Here is a 17,179-nt window from a genome sequence, read left to right as displayed (position 1 = left end):
GCCTTGTTCTCTAGTTACCTGGTTATTGTTTCTGTTTCTCCCTGTACCTTGTTTACTGTCTGTTATTGCGTTTAGTTCCTTGTACCTTTCCTTGTATCTCTGTTCCGTGTTTATTAGTGTTTCTGACCTGGATTTCGTGACCTCGACTTTGCTTGTGGATTCTGACTCTGTACTTCGTCTGCCCGTTTGTTGCCAACCTTGCCCACCGACTATTCTTTATTGTGTTAGTTTGTCTTGTTTTGTTTAGTGTTTGCACTTACTGCAGCGTAGGGAACGCCGCCCAGTTGCGGACGGTCATTTAGGGCCTGCTCTGCAAGCAGGTAGGGACAGTGTGGGGGGTCTTAGCCATAGGGCCCGCTTGTCCTGTGTCTCTGTGTTCCCAGGGGCCCTGACATATAGGTTGTGGATATTTGTACTGCACATCGTAGATATTGTTATAATGTAGGGTCATAAAAGGCTCAAAATACCTGGATCATGATGAGGTTAAAGAACGAAAACAATTGCAACAACATAATTTACATGATCCATACAATGACTTTCATAAAAGGACACCGGGTTACCTGGGGAATATAGTGTACTTGTGGCCAAAGGTAAATGTCTTTTTCTACTCTAATATGACTCAGTGCAATTCAATGCACAAGTTATATAACTGTTCTTGAGAAAAAAAGCCTAAAGCAAAGTTAAAAGAGAATGGATTTTCAAAAACTTTTAATAACAGAGCCTTGAAACACATCCTGAATAAAAGAAAGGTTAGAAAACAATCATTATTTTTATAACGGTCTTAAGCTGTAGAATGATCTAAGTGTAGCAGGGAAGCAAGAGACTGACTTTTCTTCCTTTTAATTTACTAAAATAAGGGGGGGTTTGTCACAGTTCTGACAACACTTTTTTTTACACTAGAAACCTTTGTATTTCATACATACGGCACTATCGTCTGTGCAAAATCAATGAAAAAATGTGTCAAAAACAAAGCACTTAAAGAACCCTCCAACATCTTCAACATTTTCAAGTCAACAATCCTGAAGGCTGCAAAGCTGATATGTAGAAATAAGATGGTCTCTGGTAAAGCTCATTCTCAAAGTGATGTCAGACATGTCAGATATTTTGATCGCTCAGGATCTGAGTGTTGAGGGCAGAACCAGTCACTAGATATTACTTGACGCACATTGTAAGTTTATAAAGCCCAACTAAAGCAGCTGAATGGAGATCGTGGGCAGCCCGGAAGTCAAGCCCCTTACAGCATTCTTCTTTTAGGGATATCAAACAAACTATGGACATGTGTCTGAAGTCAAAAGTTTTTCTAAATGACAAAGACACATTAAAGGAAAAGTCTGGCGAAAATTTTTATTAAAGTGCTTTATAACTTATAAAGTGCTTTTTTCCCTGTACTTACTACTGCATCAAGGCTTCACTTCCTGGATAACATGGTGATGTCACGACCCGACCCCCAGAGCTGTGCGGGCTGTGGCTGCTGGAGAGGATGATGGCAGAGGGATGCTCAGTGTCCCTCCAGTGCCCTGTTTCCCTCAATGTCCCTCTGCCATCATCCTTTATAGGCCCTTTATAAGCATTTCCCATAATTAGTGTATATTGGTGATTTGTATAACTTTTGGGGGGCAATACAATAGTTTAATAAAAATTTTCGCCTGACCTCCTTTAAACATGCTCTTAACACTCTCCCATAGAGACATGGTCCATGTGGCTGCAGTAAATGTTATGAGCAATCAGGTAGAATGGCTGTCCCAATAATCAGGTACAGGATATAGTTTTAATTAGTAATAAAACATAAGTGATGAATTTCCTTTAAAGGGTATCTCTATAGCTTTATAGGGAATGCAATAATAACATGTAGATATGATAAGGTTATTCCCATCTTTTTTTTTTTTTTTTTTGTGGTTTATTTCTCCCCCTCACCTCCTACCTCCGCTTCCCCTCTTCCTTCTCCACGGCATGGGTGGGATGGATTTTTATAGGGGGTAATAAAGATTTAGATTTAGTTGCATGGGATTAGGGGTTGCAGATAACAGTCCGTATACCCTGAGGGGTATATGCTAACGATAAGATGGACTAAAGAGTGGTGATACTCTTTTGTTTTGTATTTGTATTATGTATATGATATATATTTATTTGAATAATGTACTGCAACTCACTAAACATGTACAATGAATTGTTAAATGTATATTGTGGAAAACAAAAAATTATATGGAATAAAAAAAAAAAAAAAAGTTAAAAGCTCCAACGAGCAGGTCTCGTCTATACTCTGTATTTTGTATTTTTTGTTATTTTTATTAACTATGTACTTATTTATTCCAATTTAACTGCGTATTATGTACCTCTGTACTGTATGCATAGAAAAAAAAGCGCTGCGGAATCTGTTGGCGCTATACAAATAAATTTATTATTATATTATTTATTATTATTCCCATCACCCAATGCCAATAACCTGTGAGCAATCGAGAGAATAAAGTAAGTGTAAATATCATATTATTGTGTGCTGATGGTTTTGTAATGGATCCAGAGGGAATTTCAAGTCCTCAATTGGCCTTGCATGTTATAGACTTATAGACTTACTACCCCCCTTCCCCGCCTGCACTGTTTTGTGTGCACTGTTGCATCACAACAGGGTCACAGTTTAGAGAAGAAACCAGGCAGTGATTAAATTCATGGGGGACAAAAACAGTTCAGGGATGTAAGTTATAAATACAGCACATTTGTTCTCCTTTACATGTATGTATGTATGTATGTGATACAGATCAGATTTTTAACAACTTTTTTTCATGGCACTACCCCCTTTTTTATGTTTAAAGCAAATGTATATCAGGTACATCGCTTTTTTTACATGAATGGATTGGTCCCGGCATGGGGATGCTGTCGGCGCATTCTTTTTTTTGGAACCGCCACCAGGTTCCCATGTATGTCGGTCTGTTACCAAGCACCGGCCTGGCATGAAGCACTGGGGGTTGGCCCGCCGGCCCCCAGTGCGAGAATATCTCATCCCCTCTGTGACGTGGCTCCATTCGAAAAAATGGGACCACGTCACAGGGGGGGGGGGGTTGTCACACCGGGGACAGCTCCAGCTGTGCATCCATTTTTCTTTACCAAAAGAAAGTGGCTTGTGGGTGTCTGGCACCGATCGCCTATGGGAGCTGTTAGCTGACTCTCAGGTCCTGTAACTACTTCCATGGAATTGACATAATATTGAAATTCAAGGATATATTCTAATAATGGTTAAACTGCACCACTTGTTTACATTTTGCAGTTTAGTTCAATGGTCACTGTTGTTATAACTTTGAAAAACTAAATAAACAGGGCATGTGATATAAAGCAAGTTTGCAATTTACAAGTTTTTTTTTTAGTTATTATTAGAGATGAGCGGACCGTCGGACTTTTGGTCCGACGGCATCGTCGCTCTCTCGTCATGCCTGTGATCCTGGCCGCATAGTTGGATATTCCAGGGATTTCAACATCAATTCCCTGGAATATCCTGGCCACATATTCCTGGGAGCGCAACTATGCTGCCGGGATCACAGGCATGACGAGAGAGCGAACTGCTTTCGGACCAAGAGTCCTAACAGTTCGCTCATCTCTAGTTATCATGCATTAAAACAAAACTATACTTACCTGTATCCAGGCCCAATCTCCTGAAGGCAGCTTTTCAGTCTTGTGATGGTTGAAAAAAGAGACAAAATACAGGAAGTCCTGGCCAGTACAGAGAGTCACGGCTCAATGTTTCCGTAAGTCAAATGACTGCCTTCTCTGTGAACGTGCAGATGACCTGGACTTCCTGTGTTTGGTCTCTCTTTTTTTTTTTTTTAACCAGCACAAGCCAAAAAAGCTGCCTTCAAGAGACTGGACCTGGATTTCAGATACTGTAATTATAGCTTTGTTTTAAAGTATAATGACTAAAAAAAACTATGTAAATTGAAAACATGCTTTATTCACATCCCTTTAACCTGTAAAATGATACATTTTAATTTTTATTTAAGGATGTTATTTTCAAAATACGGTCATATTTTCGCCTCAAAAAATCTTGTGTGAACATAGGCTCTCATACAGATATAGCCTGTGTTAACGTGATCATGCGTTTAACTTGATGTTCTAATTGACTTACCATACCTCCCTGACACAATGGTTGGGTCAGGAATCACCTTAACCATGGCTACAAATATGTATATAAAAACTTTATATATTGTTGGATAAAGCTTTAAGGTTGTCTGGAAAACATGGATACAGCCAATGACTATATCCATGTTTTCCACATAGCCTTAGGGCTTTATCCAACTTCAACAGCCACCGCTAATCAAATGCCGAAAGTTTGAGTTCGGATGGACTTGAGCATGCTCGAGGTTTGCTCCTCTCTAGTAATAAAGCCCTAAGACCAGGCTCTTGCGTAAACGGCAGCAGTGAGGGAGTTGTCGGGATAAGTATATTTCTTTGTTATCTTTCCTGCAGCCCCAAGAACATATTAAAAATGGAGAGAGGGAATCAAACTCCATTTATGTCCCATGACTCTTTTCCAAATTTGGGGATAGAAAACCCCCCAATGGCTTCAGACATAGGATTGTGGAAGGAAGGTGGTGTAGGATTGAAGTTCCCTGTCAAATTCAGGAGCATGATATCCTACTTCCTGTAAACTTATCCATCTGCACAAGAACCTTACCAGGAATCCAAAGAGAACCTTTAAACTGCAAAAAAAAAAAGATTTTATGCTACACTTAAGTAAGATTTCTCTATATTCATTTTGCTCAGATAACCATGCTTTTTGTATATCAGGAATGGGACCATTAACATACTTCTTTTCCTGTGGTGTGAAACACTCCTGACATTTCATTTCTTTCTCAGAACTTGCACAGCAAATTTCCCAGAAGAGTAAACCCCACAGGAAAGCCTTCAAGAGTCCCACACCACTTCAGCAACGGAAAATGATACATTCATATAAAAAAACATCAAAAGTTCCTTTTGGATTTTGTAATGGTTATTTATCCTAAAAAGTCAAAGGGAATAAAAAAAGAATAATAAATTAACTGAATATTTTTTTTGTTACCCTGGGAAATGAGAGCCAACATGAGCAAGTGGTTTGATACACCTCTGGGGTACACCACATTCCCAATATTAAAAACAAACCCCACTAGAGCTACACTGTACCATATCAATTCTAGAAAGCGATGACCAGTGCTGGAGTAACAAGACATGAAATAATAATAATAATAATAATAATAACAGTGAAATTATTATTATAATAATCATGATCATTTTTATTGATATAGCCCCAACATATTTTGCAGCATTTTACAATTCTTGGGTTACATACAAAGAAAAATCAAACACACATGTAGCCATCAAGTCACACATGAGGAGTGAGGGCCCTGCTCATCTCCTCCCCTTAGTGATGCGGCCGGCCAGGGACAGACTTCATTTGGAAGCGGAGGAGATATTGGTGCACTGGGGGCACTTGGCCTGCCTCTAGTGCACCAAACTAGACATTTGCATATATACAAGCCGGACGAGATCTCAGGAACCAGGTGGTGATGGGAAAAATGGACAGCACTGTTTATCAGTTTATCAGTTAATCAGTTTATATGGAATTCTTTATTGAGTAATTGTAGAGGTAGATTCACTCTAAATGCAGATCCTAGCAGAGAGTACTTTATACTACATAAGGCATATATAAGGACGAAAGAAACATGACATTACTGTGGTATAGGATGTAACAAGGTTTGGTCCTAAGTATTTAAAGGACAACTCGCGCTGGCAGCCTTTTCTCTCTCATGGACCCGGAAGCAGGAGACATCGCTGGACAGCGGACGCAGGTGACGGTGAGGCGGACGGCGGGCGAATGGAGTGGCGATCGTCACCGGAGGGATGGTGAGTATGGTGTCTGTGTGTGTCTGTGGTTTTTTTTTTGGGGGGGGGGGGTCCCGCCGGAGTTGTCCTTTAATTGTGGAGTCCCATAATAAAGTATTACTGTCATTTAAATATACTATTGACATGTCAGACAAACTCATCAAAAGTTTCGATCAGTCAAGTTCTTAGTGCTGAGACCGAGTACCTCTCTCTCTCTGCCTCCCCCCCCCACCACCACCTCCACACATTCTTCTGACAGTCACTGGTCTCAGAGGTGGATTGTATGGATATTACATAAAAACGTCAAATTCTCTGATATACAGTATTCTCATAGGTTTATCAGGTGTCACAATTTAATTTTATAATTTGCCATAGGCTCAGTTCACACACAGTAAAATAACAACATAATAAACCTTAATTATGAGAAAAAATAAAACAGATGACTAAGATGCGACTAAAGTGTAGTTGCACTTTATCTGCACTGTTTGTTTGAAGTGGGAGGTAAGTTGAATCCACTCTCTGTCTTATCAGTAGCTCAGATTGCATGTTCAAAAGCCAAAATGCATGCCCAGAGAAGGTCAGTTTTTCACAATACAACAAGAAAGCAAACAAGCAACAGAATCACTGAATAAAAAGATATTCATGTACCAGCTGCACAAAGCTACAGTAGGTGATTCAAAGTTAAAAAGTTGTAGGTTAAAATTAGACATTACTTACAACTCTCAATTTCAAGTGTGCAGTTTTGTTCATCTAGGGGGTATCGGCGTAGATCCATCATACAAGCAGCTGTGGTTGTAATCCTAAAATAAAATAAAATAAAAATATTATATATGGAATATATAAAATGCAACAACAATAATACTAATAATAGAATGTGCTGTAACTTTATCTACCGTATATTTAGGAGAACAGTATATTTAGAAATATGTTTTATCATAGCATTGACACATGAGTTAAAGGGGTTAACCAGCGATAGAAAAACATTACTGCTTTCTTCCATAATAGCACCACAGCTGTGTCATATTACAATTGGGCTCCATTTACTTCAACGGGACTGAGCAACAGTACAATACCACATGCAAACTGAGAACGAGTGGTATTGTTTTTGGAAGGAAAAAGCTATATTTTCCTGACCATTTAAAGGGATGAGTGTTTGCCAACTCCTTGGATGAAGGTACCACAAGTATCCATTGCATTCTGTGACACTGTTTTAGGCATATTGCCCACTTTTTCTAACTTATCCTAAGAAACCTGAATAGCAGTCTTATATGGATTGCTTGGAAATTGGAACCTTTTAGGCATCATAAGTTGAGATGAACCTGTTAGTTACAATCTGACTTTGATCTATATTTCCCCATAAAATCAGATTAGTCCAAATCTTAATTCATTTTGGGTGAATGTAGAGGTTCAGGGTCTTCTGTTCACTTAGAGACATTTGCTGGACCTGGTGCAAAACACCCTACGCAGAAATGTTTTGAGCCTCCTGGAGGTAAGCAGCAATGCGAGATGCTCTGAACCCAGGCAAGCAAATATAAGTGATGTGTGGTATGCAGTGTCTTCCTAGCTTCTCGCCTGACAACACTCCCTGCTTTTGTAAGAATCTGAATTGGCTGTCTAATCTGAATCAAATTTGATGGCCAATTTTAGCGAATTCTACCGAAATAAATTTTAGGTCCAAAAAGTGAGTCCCAGTGGTCACAAAGGAGTGGGGTCTGTTATGTCAGAGTACCAAAGGATCCTCTTGTGGCCCAGGCTCTGACATAATAGGAAACCCATAATATAACTGGTTGAATGGAAGACATTCCATTTGAATCCTATATGTCACAAATTTGTACCATTCTCCACAATGTAGATATTCCAAATATAGAGGACAATTTATTATGGAATTGCTTTAGGGGACTCTGATCATTTGTTACCATACAAATCTCTTTTTAGCCGTGGGCATGTACATTTATATGGCAGAGATTACTTGGAAATTCACATTCCTCATGTTGCCATTAGTGGTGAGTGGACCCAAATTAAAAAGTCCGGATGGCTCATCATCATTTACATACTAACAGTGGCAAGTAAATACACAAGTTAGGCCTTATTCACACATCCCGTAAAATTGTCCATGGTCACAGATACGCGGCCATGGACAATTTTAGGTCCCATTAAATCCTATGTGTGCATTCACACCATCTGTGCTGTCATCTGTGCTGTGATCCCTGCCGTGAAAAAAATAGGACAGGTCATAGTGCCCATGGCGGCATGAATATCTCCCCCTGCTCCTATCACCGACTCCCATCTCCCCCCCTCCTGTCACCGGCTTCTATCTCCCCGCTCCTGTCACCGGCTCCCATCTCCCCTGCTCCCATCTCTCACAGGCTCCTATCTCTCCTACTCCAGTCTCTCACCAGCTCCCATCTCCCCCTGCTCCTGTCATCCCCCCACTTCGGCCACGGACAACACCAGCACTTCCCTACCCCAACCTAGTGCATCCAAACGGATGCAATCAACAGACGTCCCGTGTTTTTCATGGAGCAGAAAAAAATCACGCTCCATAAAAAACACTGGACATGTGAATGAGGCCTTAGGCAGTAACAACTGTGGGAAGTAAATACAGTGTTACCTTGGTTTAAGAGTAACTTGGTTTAAGAGCGTTTTGGTTGAAGAGCTCACAGTTTTTCAAAATTGTGACTTGGTTTAAGAGCATTGCTTTGGTTTAAGAGCTCCCTGTACTGGGTGGGAGTGCGAGTGGGGGAGGGATATGGTCTGCATAGCGGGTTCTACAGCACTGTGGATAGCAGATCCACTTCAGGCTGGGGCTTGCATCAGGGGACAGGACTGTGGAGGTAATCTCTTCATAGCTGTAAACCCTCTCTCCCCGGACACATCTGCCCTGCTCATTCCTTCATGCTCTGTGCAGTCTCTGTCAGTCCTGTTTGGTCCATGCTGAACACACACCCCTTCCCCATTGCTGTCATGTGACCACACAGACCTCTGACAGCAGCCCTGCTTCTCTATTCTAGCCTGTTGTACTACGCTACAGCATTATGGGGATCTGCAGTTCCATACTCTATCTACAAACTGCTGCTATTTTTCAGGTTTATGCAGTTACTATACATTATACACCACATGCTGATTGCTATACTGTACAGTAACTTATAATATCACATATTCTGCTGTCTCTAAATGTTTCTTTCATTAGTTTAACATTTTTTATTTAGAAAAATAAATTATTATTCTTGGGGTGTGGAACCAATTGTCTGCATGTCAATGATTTCTTATGGGAAAATTTGCTTTGGTTTAAGAGTGATTTGGATTACAAGCACAGTCCCGGAACGGATTATGCTCGTAATCCAAGGCACCACTGTATGTCATTTATAGACTATGTTCACACATAGTATTTTGGTCAGTATTTCTGTCAGTATTTTGGTCAGTATTTGTAGCTAAATTCAGGAGTAGTACTGACAGAAAATTATAATGGAAAGATTTGCACAGTTTCTGTGTTTTAAATCCACTCCTGGTTTTGGTTGAAAAAATACTGACCAAAATACAGATCACTGATGACAATGGCAAGGAAATACACACATAATCATGTACACACTGCTAACTATGGCAAGTAAATTGGAGAGGGCTGCAAAAGGAAACAAAATGGAGTTAAAAACAGGACAATTGGCCAGAAAACAAATAGGATAAGAAAGGTACGTTTGCTTCCTTTTACAGTCCTCCAACGCTTCCTACAGCATTTTACACAATTTTTTCTATGCCCAAAACTTTGGGTCCTCATTGATTTCAATGGGGGTTCAGGTTTTTGTGGTCCCGGGTGTCCCGGTCCGATCGCCATGCCTGCTAATCAGGTAATCAGATGCAGCTGTCAAAGTTGATCATCAGATTACCTTATGCAGCTGCTCCCTGGTGTCTAGTGGGGTGGATTGCTCCTCCGGGACAACGTGATCCACACGTCCGGCTCAGCCGGGGTCTGCACCGTAATGGTGCTGATCCCGGCTCGGCACTCGGCACTGCAGCAGCCGTAAGCGATCAAGTGCCTATCTCATTAATCTATGCTGTATATCTATACAGCATAGATCTTAATGAGAGATCAGTGTACTTATACTAGAAGTCCCCCAGGGGGGCTTCTAGTATAAGTGTAAAAAAAAAAAAAAAAGTGATGTTATTAATAAAAAAGCCCCCTCCCCTAATAAAAGTTTGAATCACCCCCCCCCTTTTCCCATGTTATAAATAAAAATATTGCCGTGTGTGTAATCCCCCGAACTATTAATTTATTCCATTCCTGATCTTGCACGGTAAACGGCGTAAGCGCAAAAAAATCCCAAAGTGCAAAATTGCACATTTTTGGTCACATCAAATCCAGAAAAATTGTAATAAAAAGAAAAATAGAAAGAAATAATAAAAATAGAAAGTACATATAATGACGCAAAAAATGACACCTGACACAGCCCCATAGACCAAAGGATAAAAGCGCTATAAGCCTGGGAATCGAGTGATTTTAAGGAACATACTTTTGTTAACAATGGCTTTTTTACAAGCCATCACATAAAAGTAAAGTTATACATGTTACATATCGTTGTAATCGTAACGACTTGACGGACATATATAACAAGTCAGTTTTACCCCAGGGCGAACGGCGTAAAAACGAATATCCCCCAAATAAACAAAATGCGTTTTTTTTTTCCAATTTCACCACACATTTATTTTTGTTCTGGTTTTGCAGTGTACTTTAGGAAAAAAGTTCTGCCTGTCACTACAAAGTACAATAAGTGTTGCAAAAAAAAGGGCTCATGTGGGTTTCTAGGTGAAAAAGTGCTATGGCCTTCTAAGCATAAGGAGGAAAAAATGAAAACGCAAAAAAACTAAATTGGCCCGGTCCTTAAGGGGTTAAGTTAGTCAAAACCCGTCAAACTCGAAATTCCATGGGTCGGCTCATCACTAGTTACCATGGTCAGGTTTCATTTATTGGGAACTTTACTTTTTGAATCACGCTCAAAATCTATAATCTACCAGGAAATTTAGTGTAAGAATGTTAGTAGCTAAATGAAAGATTCTTATAATAACACAGTTGTTGTAGCAATCTCAGAATAGATATTATACTATGCTTACTTTTCTGGTGCTGTAGGTTATTTGTTTTTAGTTACTTTTTGTTGAGAAAAACACAGAAGGAGAACATGCTGGTGAATGGCTTGCATTCATTGACGTTTAAAGAAATATTTTGACTTACATTCTGAAAATTAAAAAATATACATGCAAAATGATATAAAAACAGGGTGTGGGCGGTTCTTGAATGATCTACATATATATACTAAATATATTATAAAAAATAATGGATACATAAAAGTGATCAACAATGTTTAAAAAAAATCTACCCAAAAATTTATAAAATCCTACTTTTCTTGACATTTTACAGTTTACTCTCCCTTTTCACAGACATCTAATAAGGGATTTGAATACATTATCATAAAATAGACATTTTCAGTACAACTCCCAAGAATCCCTAGACTTAAGATCCGGTGGGTGTCTGTGAGGTTTACACCATATGCTTGGTGTAATTACATTATCTCAGTATCTTTCAGCACAATGCTCTCTCTGAGTGTCTCTACCAGTTTTTTTCTGCAGTGACAATATTGTGCATTTTTTTTTAAAGACATTTCACACATATATTATGATAAACAACATGTTACGATGAGCAACACAGCCGAGAAGTTCTATAGAAAATGACTTTTTTTTCTTTTACCAGCACTTGGTATTTATACACACACACACACTCAAACAAATATATATATATATATATATATATATATATATATATATATATATATATATATATATTTTTCTCTCTCTACTGTACAGTTGCTATTTGCAGCAGTATTTAGTGAGAGCTGCAGGATTTCATTTTATCTAGAGATCTGACAACTTAACAATAATGATCATTAATTCTGGCCGTAGGTAGTGTTAAACAACAGCCATTTACACAGAGCAAGAGGGGCGGAATTCCCCGCCGGACAATTGACCTTATTTTCATATTGTGGGAAAATAGCCTTAGGTCCTGTTCACACAGAGCAAGAGGGGCGGAATGCTGTTAGCCTCCGTGTCATAATGACACTCTAAGGAAGGCGCGCACGCTGCATCTGTCTGCACTGCAGAATGAACATGTTCGTTCTTCAGCACTGAGGGACGCTGAGCAATGTGGCGTGCGCTCCTCCCATAGAGTCTCATTATGACACGGAGGCTAACGGCATTCCGCCGCGGAATTCCGCCCCTCTTGCTCTGTGTGAACGGGGCCTAAGGCTATGTTCCCACAATATGAAAATAAGGGCAAAACAATAGCCTTAATTAATAATAGCAAACAATAATGATGGTCATTAATAACGGCTGTTTTGCAACATTTTTACATTGTGTAATGTTTTGTGGGAGATAGCTTTTTAAAATTTTTAATAAAGAACAAACTGTTAGCTCCTCATAATACTGGGTTTACACAGCGCTTTTGCTGTCCGTTTAATATAGACATGGATGCAAAACCGGATGCAGTTGTATGCCAAATTGGAATCTGTTTTCCATTGATTTACATGAACCCTTTCACGACCATGGGTCATTGATGCATCAATGCCCAGGTCGTTTTAGGACATCAGCTTATGGGATCAGCGACGTTAAATTACTGCCCAGCGGCGGGAGGGGGTTAAAAAAGGGGGATTGAAATGGGTCTGTTTTTTTTTAACCACATGTTTTTCTGTTAAAATTAAACATACTGTACATAAATGGATGAGAAAACACAGTGTGAACCTAGCCTAAGTGCGGAAGTGAATCTTTTTTTTTTAATAAAAACTATCTCTTGTATGTATAAATAATAATAATAATAATAATAATAATAATAATAATAATGTTTTTTCTTTCCTTTACTAATAAACAGGTGGATAAGACATGAACTTCACGTTAGGGCTGCTAGCCCAGCGTAATGTTATGGTGATATCTTTTCCTATGTGTTTTATGTCTATTCTGTTAAAAAGCCTTTTGAAAATAATATAAAAAATCTGATCATAGATAATCCCTATCATATAGATGCTGCTACCATAGTGAGCTGACATTTTAGAGCTCATCTCCTGGGAATGCTTTTAATCAGCTGATTTTGCTGGGAGAAGCCTGCAGAAATAATAATATTACATGGCGGCATTCAGATTGTGGTATGAGTAAAATATGGACAGTCTGAATTAAAAAAAGCAATAAATACTGCTCTGTCTTACACAGAGGAGGTCTCAAACTGAGGTTTCCCATCTATGACCAGGGGCAGATTAACTTTACCATAGGCCTCGGGCTGTTCACCAAGCCTAGGCCCCCCCTAACCTACTGTAACTATGGCAGCACTAGTGTGGCAAACTGTATCCAGCGAATAATACGCCACTGAAAGTATAAGGTTTATATGTATCCTGTTAGAACATATTTTATTTATCATATGTTCTAACAGGACATTTGGACAGGAATACCTCCATAAGGGAAACCCCTTTAAATGCACTAATAAAGCAATTAAAATAGTCAAAAGAAGCAGCAAAGGTCTCAGAACTTCTATCCTAGACACCATGTGCTGTTTTCCTTTTGATTACCAGCAGACAAATAGTCACTTTGCATTGACACGAGAATATCCAGTGTACAGCGAACACACAGATTCTAATGCTTTCAAAGTTTATAAAGTTTATCGTTTGTCTGATGTTGGCCCTAAGGATGCAGTTCTATTATGAACAAGTAGAAGTGACTAGAACAAAAAGCTGTAGGCTATAAAGAAAGGCAAAGCTTTCAAGTGTAGACTGCAAGAAAACAAAGCTGAAAAGGTTAGCAGGGGTTGTGCAATGCAGATGCTGGAAGAAAGCTAACTTTTATCTTATGTAACATCCCCGTTCTTATCTCAGACTGAATAAACTTGTCTTTAGAACTAATTAGTTTTGAAACAAATACATACAAAGTGTCTGAATTTTTGATTGTGACAATGAAGAACGCAGGAGATTTTCCTGAGGATGGCAGGCTTCTATGAAGTAGACTGTTTACAGAGTCAACGCTAGGTTTCCTTAACCCAGGGCAAAGATATAGTTTGCTACCTTGCCCTGTATCTCAATATCATGACCAAGGTCAAAGTGACTTATAGATAAAGCCTGTGGCATTTAGCACCTAGATAACATGCTATCCCTCTCATCTGTGTCTTCAGCTACACACCTTCGTTTTTATATATTCTTAGGCTGGGTTTACACAGGGGCAGATTAAATGTACCCTGGGCTCCAGGCTGTCTACCCAAACTGGGTCCCCCCAACCGTCCTGCACCCCCCACCTGTGGGACTCTAGAGCGGAAAAAATATGGTTCCCTGTACATCCTCATATAGAAGATATAAACCTGCGCAGCCCTTCATAAAAGAGGACCCCCTGTACTTCTGACCCCTATAGTAGATGTTCCTCTAGTCCTTATATAATTGATGGTCCCTGTGAGTAGTCCCTCTATAGCAGATGACCCCCTGTGCTTCTGCCCCTGATAGCAGATGACCCCCTGTGCTTCTGCCTCTATAGTAGACAACCCTTTGTGCTGCTGCCCCTATAGTAGATGGCCCCCTGTTCTGCTGCTTCCTATAGTAGACAACCCTTTGTGCTGCTGCCCCCTATAGTAGATGGCCCCCTGTACTGCTGCTCTCCCCTTATAAGAGATGGCTTCCAGTGCTGCTGTCCTCTGTGAGCAGTCTCCCTATAGTAGATGGCCCCCATGATGACAAGATTAAAAAAAAAAAACAACAACAACAAACTCAACCCCCGAGCGCTCCCTGTGTGTCCGGCAATCTGGTGTCCAGATTCAAGTGCCAGACATTTTAAATCTCAGTTTCCAACAAAAACAGTGGCAGACCACATGATATATGTGAAGGGGGCCTTAGGCTTAAAACACATATCCATTGTAAGTCCCTGATATGTGGCCAGTACATGGGCCGTATATCATAAGCTGCATTAAGCCTTAGATGGCTTTTTCTGAACTTCTTTTGCTTACTTCTGGAATGGAAGCCCAGTAATGAATGAGTGAGATTACATGGAATTGTACAACCATAGCAAATTTATGTATGCATGTACCTTAGCACATACTGTGTTTTGTTTTTTTCTTTTTCCTTGAAATACTGCCACCATGTGGTTGGATGACAACATGACACACTACGGCATTTAGATATGTGAGCCAAGGTCTCTTGCTAACGCACAGAGCAGCCATCTGCTACTACAGCTCCTGCCCACTATACTCTTTTACCCTCCATGTACTTTATGTTCCTAGAGGAACCCTGGGGAAGGCTGCCCATCATAGCAGAGTGAAAAAACCTTTAGTGTTTTTGCCTTTTGATGAAATCTTGTCACATAAGTTATTATACTTATATTTTATGGAGTGAAATAACAATTTTATTCCTATTGCTTCTAAACAAACAATCTGAGTTTTCATACCTTATAACTAAAACGCCCTGTTTCTTTATTATTCGATTCCTTTTTATTTGACAGTGGTGCTAGGTGCTCAGTAATATATTGGTACAGACAGAAGCTTGAGCACATACAATATAATGGCAGTTAAGGCTGAATTGCACAGCCAGTGCTTGTGATTGCTGGAGAGTTGCAGAGTAGAGTTTACTGTAGTACACAATGTATTGTAGCACAAAATGTACAGAAAATAACTTTATTTGCAGCTGGAACACGATCTTTGGAAGAAAAAAAAAAGAATTTTTCATTCCATAAACTTGCTTCTGGGGACAAAGCAACATTCTGCTTCTCAGGAAATAATTTACCTTACTGTTGTCTGGAAAGATATTTTTTCTTATTATTTTTGTGGTATTTTATCCAACTAGTTAAGGATACAAATGCTAAATGGGGTACACCAACATCAGGTTAAAAAAAAGAAAAGAAAAAAAACTCACCCCCTTTGTTTGGAGGTCTTAATTCTGTATTTTGTGATTGCATTTAGTTGAGCAGTTGCCTAGTACTATAAGTCCCAGAATGCATTTCTTTCCCTCTGCATTTCCTGCTGTATTTTTTTCTATGGAGGTTTAAAGTTTATTTTTTTCTCGGAAGCTGCCATTGTTGGATTTTTGGTACAGTAAGAGGCTGAGAATTAACTTGGGATTAATTTAAATGATCTGTTATGTGACTCACTTGTCTGTTTCATGTTGAAGTCTATCAACCCGCTGCTCAGCTTCAGTATTAAATAGCTGTTAATTACAGCAGTCAGAATGTTCTTTACTTTTGGGGCAGCCTCTAAAACTGTTATTATTGTGCAGCGCTGTACACCATAGTCATTTTTCTAATGTGAATCATATTTAGCACCGAAATATGTTTCTGAGCGCCTGTCCTCTATAAAGCATATGACTATACATTAGGAGAGGCTTTTGACTACTCATGGTGATCTTGTTCATGGTCATACTACCATTACACCTTATGCTCTATTTAAAGGGATATCACTTGTTATCACTTGTAGTCAAGTCTGAAGCATATAACAATACCTGCAAAGTATTTGCAGTCCTGACTTCCTTGAATTATCCTACATGCCGCTCCTACAAATCTGTAGCCTGATCATTTAACTAGTTTGGCCTTATGGCAGGAGTGGCCCTGCTTCCAGTGTTTTTTCAGGATTTAGCAGATTTTTAGCTGTACTTCATTTAAGTAGAGGTACATATATGACAGCTCACACATTAGTGATCAAACATAAGCTTTTACCAGTCCATAGGGGGAGAAAAACAGATGTTAAAAAAAAAATCTATCTATATCCCATAATAAAATTAAAAGTACCCTTTTTACCATTAAATCCAAATTGAAACCCCCAAAGGTTTTACATACTTGGTATTGGCATGTGCAGAAATGGACAAACTTTTAATGTATTTTTATCACTATAAAAAATAAACACATAATTAAAAAAAAAACACAGAGCTAGAATTGATGTTTTGGGTCACCTTAAATTCTCAATTAAAAATGAAAAAAAAAAAAAAAAAAAAATTTTTATATAAAGCGATGAAAAAGTCCTATGTCCCACAAAATGCCACCAGTAAAAACAGCTCTGTAGATGGAAACGTTTAAAAAAAATGTTGTAGGGATCGGAATATGGCAATGCAAAGCGATTAAAAGCAAGTGGGAATTATTATTTTTTTTAAATAAGACACAAAAAAATTATGCAAAATTCCCATCAGTCCTAAAATTCCACCAATAAATACAAAAGCTTCATTAGTCTTTGAAAAGCTCCAGACAGTGAAAAATGTTATAGTTATAGGAATCAGAATATGGTAAAGCAACTAAAGCAATTAAAAAAGTGTTTTATTATTTTAAAAGTAATAAGAAATAAAAAAAAACT

The 17,179-nt window shown here is 39.0% G+C and overlaps 1 protein-coding gene across 2 annotated transcripts in view; it reads right to left on the bottom strand.

Moving 5' to 3' along the window:
• Positions 1-17,179, bottom strand: part of GABRB1 (gamma-aminobutyric acid type A receptor subunit beta1) — a 379,826-nt gene that overhangs the window by 67,537 nt on the left and 295,110 nt on the right. For both annotated transcript variants that reach the window (XM_069976523.1, XM_069976524.1), the window contains exon 5: positions 6,562-6,644. In XM_069976523.1, the coding sequence (XP_069832624.1) occupies positions 6,562-6,644 (83 nt within the window). The remainder of the gene's footprint in view (positions 1-6,561; positions 6,645-17,179) is intronic.

The sequence above is a fragment of the Dendropsophus ebraccatus genome, chromosome 7, assembly GCF_027789765.1.
Source record: "Dendropsophus ebraccatus isolate aDenEbr1 chromosome 7, aDenEbr1.pat, whole genome shotgun sequence".
NCBI classification, from domain to species: Eukaryota; Metazoa; Chordata; class Amphibia; order Anura; family Hylidae; genus Dendropsophus; species Dendropsophus ebraccatus.
This window is presented reverse-complemented; position numbering and strand designations above follow the sequence as displayed.